General features: G+C 42.2%; 2 protein-coding genes across 5 annotated transcripts in view; both read left to right on the top strand.

Moving 5' to 3' along the window:
• Fnbp4 (formin binding protein 4) overlaps positions 1–6,320 on the top strand; it is a 28,929-nt gene extending 22,609 nt beyond the window's left edge. The window contains exons 13-17 of the mRNA XM_051184254.1: positions 2,118–2,428; positions 2,547–2,691; positions 3,180–3,538; positions 4,593–4,750; positions 5,177–6,320. Of these exons, the coding sequence (XP_051040211.1) occupies positions 2,118–2,428; positions 2,547–2,691; positions 3,180–3,538; positions 4,593–4,750; positions 5,177–5,267 (1,064 nt within the window). The 3' untranslated portion in view covers positions 5,268–6,320. The remainder of the gene's footprint in view (positions 1–2,117; positions 2,429–2,546; positions 2,692–3,179; positions 3,539–4,592; positions 4,751–5,176) is intronic.
• A 2,657-nt stretch (positions 6,321–8,977) lies between these two features.
• The window catches only part of Agbl2 (AGBL carboxypeptidase 2), a 35,786-nt gene continuing 27,531 nt past the window's right edge, over positions 8,978–17,232 (top strand). For 3 of the 4 annotated variants that reach the window (XM_051184257.1, XM_051184256.1, XM_051184259.1), the window contains exons 1-6: positions 8,989–9,007; positions 9,177–9,274; positions 9,696–9,759; positions 13,798–13,932; positions 15,018–15,071; positions 16,778–16,963. In XM_051184257.1, coding sequence (XP_051040214.1) covers positions 9,239–9,274; positions 9,696–9,759; positions 13,798–13,932; positions 15,018–15,071; positions 16,778–16,963 — 475 coding nt within the window. In that variant the 5' untranslated portion in view covers positions 8,989–9,007; positions 9,177–9,238. Of the gene's footprint in view, positions 9,008–9,176; positions 9,275–9,695; positions 9,760–13,797; positions 13,933–15,017; positions 15,072–16,777; positions 16,964–17,232 lie in introns of all 4 variants that reach the window. The other variant, XM_051184255.1, reaches the window with a different exon arrangement.

Here is a 17,232-nt window from a genome sequence, read left to right as displayed (position 1 = left end):
CAGCAATCAGGAGGCAGAGTCAGGCAGATCTCTGTGCGTTCGAGGCCAGCCTGGTCTACAGAGCTAGTTCCAGGACAGGTTCCAAAAGCTACACAGAGAAACCCTGTCTTGAAAAAACAAAAACAAAAAGAAAACTGCCCGTCATCAAGGCTGAACACAGTTCATTCACCATGAATTATAGTTAATTTAGTAGAAGAAAGTTTAATTCTTAAATTAATAATCTTTAATATTTATTGCTTCATTTTGTCTTTGGTGTTCTTATGTACTTGCAGTACTGTTTTATAATACAGACTTTCTAGCTATATACATGATCTTTGGTCAGATTAGTCTTCTGAAATGTTTTTGTCTGAATGTTAGTATGTAACTAAATTTATATTCCTTGATGCCAATACAGAAAGGCTTAACGAACGATTTGAGTTCTTTTAGCTGGAAAACTGTTCATGATTTCTAGTAAATCTTTTTCTAGTGTCCTTTTCTTTAGCAATGAGGAATGTCTCCATAATTATAAAATTCTTTACACAATATATTACATATGTGTTCCATAGCAAAACCATTCTAAAAGGCAGGTGGCTGTACCTTGTCAGGTGTCAAGTATAAATGGCCTTCTCCCTAACCTAGAGTCTTTCATAATGGGGCCCTTATTTAGTCAGTTTTGACAGTGGCTGTTCTGGATATGTACTCCATCAAAAGTGAGACTTTAGATTCGTAAAGGTCTACAGCTCTTTCACCGGTAGAAAGCACTAGGCTAGGCATCAGGCCTGGTCTCTTGGCTCTGGTCTGGCCCTGCAGCTGTCATCCTAATATGATCAGTTCCTACCTGGGTTTCATTACCTTCAAAATGAGGAAGTTGAACTAGATGATTTCTCATGTTTCTTCTACTCCTAGATTCTATGATTTTTAGGGAGAAAATCCCCTCAACATTCCTGGGATATAGATCTAATAGTCCCATATATTGTGAAACTTCCCTATTGACGATAAAGAGGGATGGGGAAGGCTGCAAGTAAGTATATCCTCCTACTTTCTTTAATTTTTAAAAAGCTTCACTGGGCAGTGAAACTACAATCTGCTGTGACAGTGTTTGTGAAATTTGAGAAAATTTAACATAGCTTTTCAGTTTCAATTTAACTCAAGCAGTTTCAAAACTTCTGCATCTCTGAACACCTTTTTTGAAAATTCCAATTATCATTTGTCTTGACATTTTGTCCTCATCACAAAAAGAAAACTTACCTTCCCTTTTTATTGGTATGATTAAGCAAATGGAATTTACACATATGAATGAATTGGAGTCCACAGTTGGTAGCATCTTGCAAATACATTTTTAAAACTCATTATCCATGTTAATCAAAATAGGTAGAATGTTTTTATTCTTTTTGTTTTGAATGGGTTTTCACTGTGGCACCTCCACTTAACTAGCTCACTGAAAATAATAGTAATAAAACGGAATCAGTATTATAGACAGACATGATTCCCTTGTTTTTGAGACCCCCGAGAATTGCTGCCTTCTCATGCTGAAATAAATGTTTGGAAACAAAAAATTCTAGGGGCCTGGAGCTGATAAGAGCACATACATACTGCTTTGGCAGAGGACCAGAGAGTGGTTCTCAGCACCTCACATCTGCCTGTAACTCAAACCCTGAGAGGATCCAATGATTCAGTGCCCTTTTCTGGTCTTCAAGGGCACCTGCAAAACGCATAGACACATATCTAAACACGTACACTTAAAAATAAGGTCAGTTTTCAAATTACAGATTTGGATGATGAAATTGCTCATTATTTTGTGATATTTTTATTTACAAATCTAGATATAAAGAAGGCTAGAAAGAATAAATCTATCAAAAATATAGTTAGGGAAAGTTATCTCAGCATCCTAAATTAACCTTTCTGTAGATATAATTTTCTAAGTTGAACTGTTCAGTGTTTGAGTGACATTAGTGTGTCTATATGAGTCAAATTTTAAAATGGGAGAGCCAGCTAGTTCCTGCTGTTTGAAACTACTGTACACATTTGTTCTAGGTTGGTACTGATGTCTTTTCTACTGGTCAAGTGAACATTAATATGAACATTAGCCATGAAGGATTTGTCTTGACTTTTTTCCCTGACTACTGTCTGTTTTCCAGGTTCTCTTTGTAAAGAATCATTTTCTGGTCAAGTTTCTTCATCACTCATGCCACTTACTCCATTCTGGACCCTCCTTCAGTCAAACGTACCCGTGCTTCAACCACCATTACCTCTGGAAATGCCACCACCCCCACCTCCACCCCCAGAATCTCCTCCTCCTCCACCTCCTCCACCACCCCCTCCTTTAGAAGATGGTGAGATTCAGGAAGTAGAAATGGAGGATGAAGGAAGTGAGGAGCCTCCTGCCCCAGGAACAGAGGAGGATACTCCTTTGAAACCTTCAACACAGACCACGGTTGTAACTAGCCAGGTAATGCTGTCCTTGGCATTGGGGTGGTAATGGGGACTGGAGCATGATTGGCATGCTTTACTTTAGGAGACTATATTTTATAGGCCTGTAATTGCTGACTGGGATGTTTGTGTTTCAGAGTTCAGTTGATTCTACAACCTCTAGTCCTCCATCCACTAAAGCAGTAAAGAGAAAGGCTGCCGAAATTAGTACTGCAGTTGTCCAGAGATCAGCTACTATTGGTAGTTCTCCAGTTCTCTACAGCCAGTCAGCTATAGCTGCAGGTAAGCATCATAATTAAAGTGAGTTTTTCTCAATTTTATCATTTGTTTCCAGCATTGGATGCTGTAAGTAGAAGGCTTTTGAGTGAAAATACTGTTTATACTTATTTTTCCCAGTTACTAAAAAACTACCCTTAAACATGAATCCTTATCATTAAAAGATTATTTTCTGTTTTGGGTTGTTTGGTTTGGTTTGGTTTGGTTTTTCAAGACAGGGTTTCTCTGTGTAGCTGTGGCTATCCTGGAACTCACTGTGTAGACTAGGCTGGCCTCAAATTCAGATATTCTCTTGCTTTTGCCTCGAAAGTGCTGAGATTAAAGACATAGCCTACTTTCCTGCCCAGCTATAACATTTTGCTAGTAGCAAATATGGCTTTTTTGTTGTTTTGTTTTGTTTTTAAGGAAAAGGTATATTGAGATCATTTTGTGATTTCCTTTTCCTTCTGTCTTGTTACAGTGTCTTTTATAGTATTTTATGTTTCCTGCATTAGGTCACCAAGCAATGGGGATTGCACATCAGACTGTCGGGATGGCACACCAAGCAGTATCAGTTAGCCATGCAGCAGCAGGAATGGGTCATCAGACCAGAGGGATGAACCTGCAGTCAAATTACCTTGGACTAGCAGCAGCACCTGCAATTATGAGTTATGCTGAATGTTCTGTCCCAATTGGAGTGACCACTCCATCATTGCAGCCGGTTCAGGCTCGAGGAACTATGGCAGCACCTGCCGTTGTAGAACCGCCGCCACCACCGCCTCCTCCACCTACACCCACACCCACACCACCACCACCACCACCAGCTCCCAAAGTGCCACCACCTGAGAAGACAAAAAAAGGAAAGAAAGAGAAAGTGAGTCTTCTGTTTGTTTCTAATTTATTTTTTTGTTTTTTGGGGCAGGGTTTTTCTGTGTAATAGCACTGGCTGTCCTGGAACTCACTTTGTTGACCAGGCCTGGAACTCCTCACTGAGATCCGCCTGTATTTTGAGCATATTCACACATACCCATTACCTCATCTTGTATTCCTTCTCCCACTAACTCACTTCCCTTCCTCCTCTCAACATGTTTATGTTCTTTTTGTTTTATTCCTCCCACACCGTTGTTCTACATGGATATGTTTTTGTTTGTTTTCAAGACAGGGTTTCTCTGAGTAGTCCTGGATTTCCTGGCTCTCACTCTGTAAATTGGATTATTTATCTTCGAATTCAGAGACCTATCTGCCAATGCCTCTTGAGTGCTGGGATTAAAGGCATCTGTCCCCATGCCTGCTTCGTTTATTAATAGTGTATTTATAATGACCCAGTGAATTTTGTAGTTTATAGGAGCATGAGCACTTTACTGGTGCCTTCACCACCACCTCCCAACCCCCCCCCCAAAAAAAATGTTTCTCCTCCAACCATTAACTGTATAAATCCTCAGGGAAGGGTGATGCCCCATAAGCCCCTGCCCACTTCATGATAGGCAGTTCAGTTGCTGTGAGTTGAATAGAGCAACAGCCATGCCATTCCAGAAATCAGCATTCCTCACTATGTGCATACAACATTAACATTAACCACTTAACACTCATCTGCCATTTCCATGATGCTGCTAAGCCTTGGAGTTTCTGAATGCATCCAGTGTCCACTTATTCCTTGGTTTCAGGAAAGGATCTTTTTTTTTTTAAGATTTATTTATTGTGTATACAATGCTCTGCTTGCATGTCCGCTTCAACACCTGAAGAGGGTACCAGACCCCTACAGATGGCTATGAGCCACCATGTGGTTGCTGGGACCTTTGGAAGAGTAACCAGTGCTCTTAACCTTTGAGCCAACTCTCCAGCCCCTCAGGGAAGGATCTTGATCTCCAATGTGAAGGACTTATTTCCTTGCTCATGTAATCCATTCCTCTGATCTGTAACTTTTTTAGGCAAAGAAAAGCAAAACCAAAATGCCGTCTTTGGTAAAGAAATGGCAGAGTATTCAGCGGGAGTTAGATGAGGAAGAGAATTCAAGCTCCAGTGAAGAGGACCGGGAATCAACTGCACAGAAGCGAATCGAGGAGTGGAAGCAACAACAGCTGGTCAGGTAAAGGAAGTGCAGTCACTGATGGGAGGGCCTCGCTCATGCTTGCTTCTGTGTGCGTACGTTCTTAAAGTCAGTCCTTCATGAAGAATATATGGCCGCTTGCCTGAGAAAATGATAGCATTTTTTTGAATGGACGTGAAATCCAAGTTTCAGTTACAGTTTTTATTTCTTTAAAAAATAAAAAGGCTGGAGAAGTGGCTCAGAGGTTAAGAGCACTGCTTGCTCGTCCAGAGGTCATGAGTTCAATTCCCAGCAACCACATGGTGGGGTCACAGCCATCTAAAATAACAACTGGTGCCTTTTTCTGGCTTGAAAGCAAACATGCAGGTAGAACGCTATATACATAATACATAAATAAAATTTTTTTTTAAAAAAATAAAAATCTTCTCTTTCTAGTGAAAAATAACCTGAAAATTGTTTTCACAGTGGCATGGCCGAAAGGAATGCTAACTTTGAAGCCCTTCCTGAGGATTGGCGAGCAAGACTGAAGAGAAGGAAAATGGCTCCCAACACATAGTTTTGAATTAAAAAAAAAAAAAAGAAAACAAAAACTTTTTTTTGGTTTCGTTTTATGTTCAGTCTTAACCAGTTTTTTGTTTTGGTTTGGTTTTTCGAGACAAGGTTTCTCAGTATTGTTTTGGAGCCTGTCCCGGAACTAGCTCTGTAGACCAGGCTGGCCTTGAACTCACAGAGATCCGCCTGCCTCTGCCTCCCAGGTGCTGGGATCAAAGGCGCGCGCCACCAACGCCCAGCTTCAGTCTTAACCAGTTTTAAACTGTTGTTAAATGAATTGTAAATGTTATGAGGAAGAACATACATTTCTGGGCAAGAACATGTACATCCAAAGTCGTCCGTTTATGAAGTGTAGTTTTTCTGTTTGCTGAAGATGAGGTGGTTGGAATTGCTTTGCCCTGCTGTCTCTTCACACTGGCAAACTTAGCATGTTAGGTATGAGTCAGTCTTGAGGAACATGTGAGTCATGGACATGAAACCTCTGTAGAGGACTCTGGCGAAAGTGAAGGGCTTTTCTGCCCAGTAGAGGCTTGTTTAGTTGCTAGTGTGACACTCTCCTTACCTTCTACTCCAGAACAAGTGCAATTAAGAAGGCAGCTCTGTATCCTACCTTGCTTGACCATCAGGATCTTTCTGACCTCCTCCTCAAGTCTGCTGCCCCTGAAGTGTTGAGCTCTGTGCTGACGCCACACTTTCCCAGAAATTACAGCACTCATTTATATACAGCAGGAGTAGCAGCAGCAGGTGTTCAGATCCTTGATTTTGAGAAATTCCCCCTAAGTGTGTGGTAGTAAGTAAAATAAGCCACTTTGTATAGTCTTCATTGTATTACCCGCTTCAAAAACTGACCTTCCTTCTATGTGTGAGTATATTCTCCATAGATTCTGGTATTTAAGAAGCAGTTCACTGGTGTATACTTTCTATTAGTATTGCAATCAGGAAAGGTCACTTTAAACTGAAGAAAAAGCAAATTGTGTCTTAAAGCTGTTTGTATTTCTCCAGTTTCAGACGTTGTAAATTTGTATATACATACTAATAAAACTTTTTATACTTGTGACTGGTTATCCTTTTGCTCTTCTAAGCATGTTACCCTACCGTTATATAACCGGGACTTAGTGTTTGTCCATTCTTACTTGTTCTAACCAAACATGGTAGAGAGCACACACTGACATTTGAACATCAGGGAAAAGCAGCCTCTTGGCAACATAGAGAGATGGGGTTTTAAAACAGACAGGCCTCTAAACAAGATGGTGACTTTCTGGAGCTTACATCACGATAATAACAGATATGTGACTTACCTAAGTCCTGGGAACAATGTAATAATGGCTAACATTTTGGGAGGAAAAGGTGCTTTCTAATTTTTTTTTATAAGTAATGCAAAGCTGATTATGGGAAAAAATGGATACTTAACAATATAATAATAGTTAACCAAAGACAATAGTTTGGATTTTATTCTAGTATATTCTTATGCAGTTAATTTTTTTTACTTTGTATTATAGTGTGTTAGATTTTATTTATCATGTGCTAATGTTGAGATGCCCATTTTGTACATAAAATTGTTTTGTAATTTGCATAGAGTTAAATTTCTACAAATAAAGATTATCAACTAGCTATTAAAGCTTTTGTCTTAATTAACAGTTTTCTGGGTGTGTAAGAGTTGCTGGAGAGAGAGCACCAGCCCCCTTATTGTCCAGCTGTTGGGCGCATAAAGGACCTGATTGACTGGGTTTGGGGTAGTTAGAGTGATTTGCCACTATTCTAACTAGAAGGTAGAGAATAAGGAGCCAAAGCGTTCAGTAGCTGGCCCGTATCATCCCTAGTTAAGGACATTCTAGTATGCGAGTCTGGCATGAGTAGCTTAGAGATTCCAGCCCCAGCTTTTATGAGGCAATTCACTTTTTGCTGTTAAAGGTCTATTTTATGTATATGGGTGTTTTGTCTGTATGTACATCTGCACACCAGAAGAGGGTGTGTCCCATAGGAGTACAGTTATAGATGGTTGAGCTGCTGTGTGAGTCCTGGGAATTGAACTCAGAAGAGAAACCAGTCCTCTTAACTGCTTCTCCCTATCTCCAGCAACAAGATTCACTCTTAAAATAGGGCATCTTTAACACAAGTCTTTGAACAAGACTAAAAAGTAACAGTGGGGCTGGAGAGATGGCTCAGCACTTGAGCACTTGTAGCCCTTCCTGAGGACCCAGGTTTGGTTTCCAGTACCCACATCTGGCTTGAAACTAAGTCCAGCTCTGAGCTCTGAGCAGTGGGCACTTGCAGTCATGTGCACATACAAACGCACAAAAAATAACTTTTAAAAATTAAGGGTGCTTAGATAGCCTAACACGTTTGCTTGACAAGCCTGGCACCTGCTGGACCCTGGAACCCACAAAGGTGGGACGGACTAGTTTACTTAATAAAGTTCTTTACCTTACCTTGTCCACACAAATTCCACACAATATGAAAAGTAAACAAAGAGGAGGATTCCCAGAGAGACAAGAGTTCAAAGGACTTGGGACCCTTCCTTCAGACCGCTCACAACGGCAAGGAACTAGCTCCTTGGGAATCCCAAGCCAGACATCTGCGTGCACGCACACAGGGAAATCAAGAAAAAGTGGAAAGGAAGATAACTTTAAATTTATCAAAAGGTAGAAGAAATTATGTAAACTAGGATGAGCCTGATTCCTAGGACTGATCTCCAATTCCTTTTTAAAGTAAACCTTTGGTTGCTACAACTCCATCCTTCCCAACCCTTAACCCCTAAAGGAAAGGAAGTTTCAACCCCCTCGAATAAAAAGTAAATTACTGAAACTCCAGAAGCAAGAAAAGAGGATGACGCCTCCTGGCACTGTACTCATCAGTACCCAGACTGGGTCTGTAAAGTTTGAGATGAATGAGTTAAGTCATTGGAGTGTGAAACACAAGTTGCCTGACATCCCAGGGCTCGCAACATCCGTAGGTTGAGGGCGGGGTCCTGCCTTCCTTCCGCTTCTGGCTCGCGGTTGCTAGGCTGCCAGGGTCCGCGCGGAAAGAAGCTTCAGCAGGTGAACTGAGGGACTGGGACTGCGAAGGAGCCCAGACGGGATCCCAGGCGGGAAGGGGGTGAAGAAAGTAGGGGGTGAGGAGGGCAAGAAGCGAGAAGGGCAAGGGGGTGAGAAGGCCAGACGGTGAGCAGGGTTGGGAGTGAGGGGGGCGGGGGTTGAGGAAGGTTGGGGGTGAAGAAGGTTAGGGGTGAGGAGGGCAGGAAGTGAGTGAGGTGGGGGGGGGGGTGAGGAAAGTAGCGGTGGAGAAGGCAGGGGGTGTGGAGGGCAGGGTGCTGAGGAGCGTTGGGCCAGCCGGACTCAGGGCTAGCCTCCGAGGCAAGGGTGGGAGTGGCGCGGTGTGGGAGCTCCTGCCTCGTCCACCCTGGCCGTGGGAGAGCTGGGGAGCGCGGTGTCGGTCTGCAGGCTCCGGTGGAAACTTCTGCTTCGCTCTCCCTTGAGCTGTCCCCATCGCGGTCCACACCTCCGGGGCAGGACGCTCAGAACTGGACGTTTCCAGGGCCCTGCTTTCGACCCTTGACCTTTCCTTTTCAACTGCTCTGAGGCGACTCTGCACCGCACGTGCCTCCAACCCGGTGCCTTTCCTTTTTCTGTGGCGTCCTGGTGTCGGGCATCTCTTCTCAGAGTAATCTAAGCATGGGACCAGCGAAGGTCCGGGTAAATCTAGAGGACGAGGCGTGGGGACACACAGTGCACCACGACTCCTCAGGTGCGTGCTGGGTTGACAAGGCTTTCCCTGAAGTGGCTGTGGGTGTAGAAGGGCAGGGCCGCCAGATTTGGTGTTACTTGGTGGTGCTATGCGGTTGGACGGGTTTCTTTTCACTTTTCCTGCTGTGATTTGAGGCTTCTGTGTAATCAGCTACCCTTTTGGAAATTAGGCTGAGTTTGCAGCAGGGTGTGGTGTTACTGACTCACCTACGTCATCCTATGCGGCAGTAACATGTTCCCGGCGTTGGAAACAGAGCTAAAGCAGGAGGTCGGTACATTCCCCTTTCCAATAACTTCACAGAAAACAATCCTAATTCAAAAGGTACATTGTGGTGGCATGCTGTCTCGCTGGAGCTTTCTTTTGTAGCTGGCTTTTTGGGAGGAAGGTGGATAATATGACCTTGCTCTGTAGCCCATGCTGGCCCAGAGCACACTGTGTCGCCCCGACTAATCTTGAACTTGCCCCTCCTACCTCTGTATCCCTCGTGTTTAAATTACTAGTGTGCTCCGTACCTGTTAATACTCCAAACCTGTTGGAGATCATGATTCCCAAGAGAGAATAATTTGATATTTGCATGGATTTCGCTTGTTTTGTTAACCGTATCCTATGAAGCATGTTTGGCACTTTTTGCTAAGAGTTCAGTGTCATCTGAGTGAAATGTTCTGCTTGAGAAGACCGTTTCTTTCAGACTCTTCCTGACCCCTATGAGGATTTTATGCACCATCACCTCCAGTATTATGGATACTTTAAAGGTAATACTTCATTCTTTTCCATTCTCACCAAGCTCAATTGTTGCATTAACTGGAAGAACTGTGTTTGCTTAAGACTCAGATACTTTTTCTAGTTGATTAGTTGAAAAGTACTTTCTACCCCTATTGAACTGTTGTGCCACCTGAGTCTAGGGACAGACTCACTATATACAAAAATGCAAATGTCTCTTCTAGGCTCTTTAGTTTGTTGACCAATTTTTCACTGGTACACCAATAACTACCATCTCTCAATTGCCATGTGATATTAAAATAGTTTCTTATTTAAATGGTCTGACTATGTAGTCCAGGAAGGCAAGGAACTCACTGTCCTGTCCTAGCCTCTTGCACCACTATGCCCAGCTTTTATAGTCTTGATATCTAGAGTCATTTCCTCTCACTTTGTTCTTCAAAAGTGTCTTGCCTTTGCTTTTCTCTCTTCTTATGGTTCTGGAGATTGGACCTATGTTCAATACAGGATACTACACAGGAACTCTGCTAAGGGACATCTCAAGCCCTCTTTATGTAAATTTTAAAATTAGTTTGAGACATTAAAAAATCATTATGGGGGAAAAATCATTAGGGACCAAGGGTATAGCTCAGTGGTAGAACACTTGCTGAACATTACTCAGGGGTTACATTTAGTCCTCAGCACCTTGAAATCTTTTTTTGTTTTGTTCTTTGTTGTTGTTGTTTTGCTTTGTTTTTCTGAGACAGGGTCTCTCTGTGTAACAGCCTTAGCTGTTCTGGAACTAGCTCTGCAGACCAGGCTGGCCTCAAACTCACAGAGACCAACGTGCCTCTGCCTCCCAAGAACTGGAATTAAAGGCATGCACCACCTCTGACCAGCTTGAAATCTTTTATTTTTACTTAATCATTTACTGGCTGGTATTTTTTTTTTAAAGACAGTCTGTATATACAGGGTTAAGTAATGTTCCATACTGACCTTTTTTGTTTAACGCAGTTGGAGTTTATTAGGAAAAAAAATGTTGGGTTTGTTTGTTTTTATTGGTGGTGGTGGGGTGTTTTTTTTTTTGTTTGTTTGTTTATTTGGTTTTTTTATGTTTGTTTGTTTTTCAAGACAGGGTTTCTCTGTGTAGCTCTGGTTGTCCTAGAACTTGCTTTGTAGACCAGACTGGGCTCAAACTCAAAGATCCATCCACCTGCCTCTGCCTCCCAAGTACTGGGACTAAAGGTATGTGCCACCACTGTCAGGTATATGGATATTTTTACTTACTTATATGTATGTATGTGCACCGTCTCTCTCTCTCTCTCTCTCTGTGTGTGTGTGTGTGTGTGTGTGTGTGTGTGTGTGTGTGTGTGTGTGGTGCCTGAGGAGGTTGGAGCCCCTGGAATTAGAGTTATGGATGGTTGTGAACCATCATGTAGGTGATGGAAACCAACTCAAGTTCTCTGAAAGAAGAGTAAACACTCTTAAAACTTCTGGGCCATCTCTCTAGCCTGTTTTGTTATTGTTTTAAGACAAAATCTTGCCATGTATGCTGGCTGGCCTGTAGTTTACTAGGTAGACAAAGCTAAAATCCTCTTGCCTCTACCTCCAAAGCATTGGAATTACAAACATGTGCCACCATGCCCAGGCTACATTTACAGATTTTTGTATAGAATTTTCCATTTTTGTATTATTATAAATGTTATCCTTTTTTTTTTTAAAGACAGGGTTACATCCTAGAACTTCATAGTTCATCTAGACCAGCTCAATCTTGCAATCTTCCTACCTTTGTCTCCTAAGTTTTACTAGTTACTTTCCTATTACTGTGATTATAACACTGTGAACAAGGCAACTTGTGAGAGAAAGCATTTAATTGGGCTTATATTTCCAGAGAGTTAGAGTTCATGGTGATGGGAAAAAAAAAAAATGCATATCAGCAGGGACAGCTGAGATCTCACATCTCCTGGAGACAAAGAGTACACTGGAATGGCACATCTTTTAAAACCTCAAGCTCGTCCCCAGCTCTCAACAAGGCCACATCTCCTAATTCTTCCCAAGCAGTTCCATGAAGTATTCAAACACATAAACCTATGGGACCCATTCTCATTCAAGCCACATTACAATTTAAATGCTTTAAAAAATATGTATTTTTATTTTGTGTGTGTGTCTTAGGGTCTCTATTGCTGCAATGAAACACCATGACCAAAGAGCAAACTGGGGAGAAGAAGATTTATTTGGCTTACATGTCTACATTGTAGTCTGTCTTTGAAGGAAGTCAGGACAGGAACTGAAACAGGACAGGGGCTGATGCAAAGGTCATGGAGGGGTACTGCTTACTGGCTTGCTCATCCTGCTTTCTTAAGGAACCCAGGACCAGCTGGGCCTAGTGGCACACACCTTTAATCCCAAGACTTGTGAGGTAAAGGCAGGCAGATCTCTGAGTCCAAGATCAGCCTGCTCTACAGAGGGGATTCTGAAAAATAACCCAGGACCACCAGCCCAGTGATAGCACCACCTACAGGAGTTGGTTCTGTCCTTCCACATTTACCCCCAAGGATCCAACTCAGGTCCTCAGACTTTGCAGCCACTACCTTTTTCTCCCTGAGCCATCTTGCCACCAGATTTTAATTTCCTAGTATGACATTTTGTTTGGTTTTGGTTTTTAAGACAGCGTTTTTTTGTGCAACAGCCCTGGCTATCCTGGAATTCACTTTTGTAGACAAGGCTGGTCTTGAACTCAGAGATCTACCTGCCTCTGCCTCCTGAGTTCTGGAACTAAAGGCATGTGCCACCATGCCAGGTGAGTTTTAATTTTTGTTTATTTCTTGGTCTTTTGAGACAGGGTTATTTGTAAACCAGGCTGGTCTCTACCTCAATGTATAGCTTTATTTTGCTTGTTTATTTTTGCAGTTCTGGGTACAAGCCTGGGGCCTTGCACTTATTAGGTAGATATTCTACCGCTGAACTAGATCTACAACTCTTGGCCTTTTGAGACAAAGTCTTGTCAGTAAGTAGTTGGCTCCAACCTTGCAATCCCACCTCCTTTGTCTGCTCACCATGGCCAACTTAATATTGACCGAAACTCCAGCAACCTTGTTCAACATTATTATTAGCAATTTCTATTTCATTGCTAATTTGTTGAAAGGAGAATTTCAGTATGTCAAATTCAATAAATTTCCTTCATAGAGAAAGGCTTTTGAAGCTGGGTGTGGGGGCTCACACTCAGGAGGCAGAGATAGACAGATCTCTATGAGTTTGAGGCCATCCTGGTCTACATAGTGAGTTCCAGGACAGCCTGGGCTGCATAGTGAGACGTGTGTGTGTGTGTGTGTGTGTGTGTGTGTGTGTGTGTGTGTGTGTGTATTGTTTTTTTAAAGGCTTTTGGTACAATGTGTAATATTCCTTTACACTGTGTGAATATATGTCATTGAGACTGACTTGATAAAGAAGCTGACTGGCCAATAGCTAGACAGGATGAGGTTAGGTGGGAAAGCCAGACTGAGAGTGCTTGGGGGCGGGCAGAGTATGGAGTCACCAGCAAAAGCAGAGAGAAGCAAGATGGGCATGCTGTACTGAGAAAAGGTGCCAAACCACATGGCAAAACATAGATAAGAAATATGGGTTAATTTAGATGTAAGAGTTAGCTGGTAACAAGCCTGAGACATTAGCAGAGCATTTATAATTAATGTAAGCCTCAGTGTGTTTTTTGGGAGCTGTTGTGTGTTACAGAAACACCTACAGCACAATACTTTGTTCCCACTATGGTACCTGCCTTTGCTTGGCTTTGGCTCTCTTAGCAACTCTTAGGGCTACTGAGTTTTTCTGCCTTCTAAATACCATTATAAGCCCACCAATATATCGTGATATTAATCTCTACTCTCTTGCCTCTCATGTCAAATGGGAATAATAGTTTTCACTTTGCATAAATTGGAATGTAAGATATTTTAAAAACAGGATGTGTTATCATAAAAGTCTGTGATGGACAGTGGTGATAAAAGCCATGGTTTGAGTGGTTGGGGTTTTTTATATTGACTTCACCACTAGAGATACTGAACCATCCTACAAGCAACTTGAACTAAACCACTTACTCTTAGCCCAGAAAGGCAATCTACCAAATTCTGCTGCTCATCAGCGTGTTTGGAAGACTAGCCCTCGGTACGAATTGAATGGCTCTTTTGGAGAAAAACAGGATTTGATCTCGGATACCTTGGAGAAAGAGACGTTTCTATGTAAGTAACCTCTCCAGCCTATGTACCCACACCCAGAACCTGACTGCCTTGACAACTCCAGGAACCTAAGAGAACATGACCAAATGTGGGAAAGGCAAAACAACCAACCCAGGGTCCTGGTGGTTTGTTTGTTTGTTTGTTTTGATTTTTATCTCATTTGTTTTGGTGTTTTTGAAGGGAGTGTTATTTGGTTATTTATTTTTCATGTAGTGTGGGTGTGTAGACATACCATAAACACAGCATGTTAAGTTTGTGGGAGTTGACTTTCTCTTTCCATCATTTTTGTTCTGGGAATCAAACTCAGGTTATCAAGGCTTTACCTTCTGAGCCATCTCTCCAGCTCCAAAAATGTGCTCTAAATTTACTTGGATTATAGGTTTAAATTAAAATTCTATGTAGTCCTAGCTGTACTGAAACTCACTAGGTAGACCAGACTGGCCTCAAACTCACAGACATTTGCCTTCCTCTGCCTCCCAAATGTTGGAACTTAAGGCATCCCCCACCATGAATCTTTTTTAAGAAGATTTTATTTTTGCTGGGTGGTGGTGGCACACACCTTTAATCCTAGCACTTGGAGGAATGCAGACAGAGACAGTGGATCTCTATGAGTTGGAGGCCAGCCTGATCTACAGAGCTAGTTCCACAGCCAGGGCTGTCACACAGAGAAACCCTGTCTGGAAAAACAAACAAATGATTGTACTTTTAAGTTATGTGTGTGTATGTGTGTGTGTTGTGTAGGTATGTGCACATGAGTGCCCTTGAGACCACAGTTGATTCCCTTAGCTAGAGTTACAGAGGCTGTGAGCTCCCCAGCCCATTGGTGTTGGAAACTGAAGCCCAGTACACTACAAGAACAGCATCCCTGAGCTGCAAGCACTCTTCATCCCTGAGCCACCCCTCCAGCCTCAAGCTTCCTTTTGCTTTCACTTTGCCATCTTTTCAAATGTTGATTGTTTCACCCATTGATTACTGAGTAAAGGTTTATCTAGAGATTCAGGGACCCAGTGTGGGGATAAAAAAGAAAAGGAGGGTGGGAGACAGTGGGCAAACAATAAAACAAATGGTGCTTCCTTCTTTCTCTCTAGGGCCTACCTGTTTATCTTCAACTGGGCATGCTCAGGTAGATGCTGTAAACCGAGGTATTGAGCTTCAGATAAGTATAGCACAGTCAATTGCTTCACTATAGTTTTTGTTTGTTTTTCAAGACAGGGTTGGTTGCTCTGTGTAACAGCCCTGGCTGTCCTGGAACTCATTTTGTAGACCAGGCTGGCCTCAAACTTAAAGAGATCCCTCTGCCTCTGCCTGCCAAGTGCTGGAATTAAAAGTGTGTGCTACCACCACCTGGCCACTATAGTTTTTGTTGTTGCTTTTAAATATTTATTTATTATGTATACAGTGTTCTGTTGCATGTCTGTCTGCACACCAGAAGTTAGCATCCAATCTCCTTATAGGTGTTTGTGAGCCACCACGTGATTGATGGGAATTGAACTCAGGTCCTCTGGAATAGCAGTCAATGCTCTTAACCTCTGAGCCATCTCTCCAGCCCCTACTATAATTTTTTGTTTGTTTAATTTTTAAATGTGTATGCTTGCATGGTGTATGCTTATATATGTGTTTGTATGTGCATGTAATGTTTAAAGGCCAGAGGTTAATGCTCTATGTCTTTTATCTATCCCTCTCAACCTTATTTTTTGAGACAAGGTCCTTACTGAACCTGGAACTCACTGTGTGGCCAGGGATCTACCTTCCTCTGACCTGTCCCCAAACTAGGGTTACAGGTGTGCACCTTCATGCCTGTTTCTAATGTGGGTTCTGGGCATCTGAATCCATGTCCTCATCCTTGCACAGCAAACAGTTCACCAACTGGTAATTGGTAATTCCCAGTTATTGGGAATTCCTAGCACTTGGGAATTATTTTATCATTTGTTCTTTCTTTTCTTCTTCTCTTTCTCTTTGTTTCTTTCTTACTGTCTGTCTTTTTTGTTTTGTTTTTGATTTTCGAGACAGGATTTCTCTGTGTATCTTTGGAGCCTGTCCTGGAACTCACTTTGTAGACCAGGCTGCCCTGGAACTCACAGAGATCCACCTGCCTCTGCCTCTGCCTCCTAAGTGATGGGATCAAAGGCATGTGCTACAACTGCCCAACCTGTCTTTTTCTAAAGTTTGTGTGCCCAAGTGTGTGCACGCATGTGCGTTTGTCCCTGTGTGTAGGCTGGAGGACAACACTGGGTGCCACCCTCAGAAATGCTGTCCACAAGTATAGCTCACCATGCCCCACATTTTTGCCTGTATTCTGGAGGTTGAATTTAGGTCTGCACTTCTCCCTCTATATAGTTAATGAGGTTTTCTGTGCTTTATCCCATAATGCTGACATGAGAATTGAAAGTCCTCTTTTGACCCTGAACAAATACAAATGATAAGGCATATTAAGTACTATGTAGCCCGCTGTTGAGAGATCTTGAACCCATTAACTTGATTTTTAATAATCTAGATTATACAGAATTTAAATTTAAATTTGATAGTTTATGATTTTATCTGTTATTTAAGTCTATTTTTTTAATCTTTTTATTGGTAGGGGTTGGTACAACAGCATCTCACTATATATTCCTGGCTAGCCTGAACTCTCTGTAGACCAGGCTAGCCTTGAACTCACAGAAATCTGTCTGCCTGCCTTTGCTTCCTAAGAGCTGGATTAAGCTTCCTAAGAGCTGGGTATGGCATTACCATACCCAGATTGCTAATGTCTTAATATACTATTTAAAATTGTCTAGTTGCTATAAGAAGAGCAGTTACTAAAAGAAGGTGAAAAGAAGCGTGTTCATATAGTCCTTCTTCCTTTTGGCAGATTCACTTATGCTGAGTTCGCCACTTCTTAGGAGCAGACAGCTTCTTTATGATGAACTGGATGAAGTGAACCCACGTCTTCGAGAACCCCGAGAGCTCTTCTCATTTTTCTCTAGCCGGGGGCCACTGCAGGCTCCAAGATGGCCGATAGAATGTGAGGTCATCAAGGAAAACATTCATCATATTGGTAATATGACTGTGTGTTTGTGTGTTCCTGGTTTTTATCTTACTTTATTACAAGGCCATAGAATAAAGTCACGTGTGTGTGCACAAGTACATGTACACACAGTTTTTGTTTTGGGGTTTTTTGTTGTTGTTGATGATTGTTTGTTTTGTTTTGTCTTTTGGTTTTTTGAGATAGGGTTTCTCTGTGGCTTTGGAGACTTTCTTGGAACTAGATCTTGTAGACCAGGCTGGTCTCGAACTCACAGAGATTAAAAAAGCATACATCTGACC

This window comes from Phodopus roborovskii, unplaced genomic scaffold (genome assembly GCF_943737965.1).
Source record: "Phodopus roborovskii unplaced genomic scaffold, PHOROB, whole genome shotgun sequence".
In the NCBI taxonomy this organism is placed as follows: Eukaryota; Metazoa; Chordata; class Mammalia; order Rodentia; family Cricetidae; genus Phodopus; species Phodopus roborovskii.
Note: the sequence above shows the minus strand (reverse complement) of the source record. Positions and strands in the feature narration are given on the sequence as shown.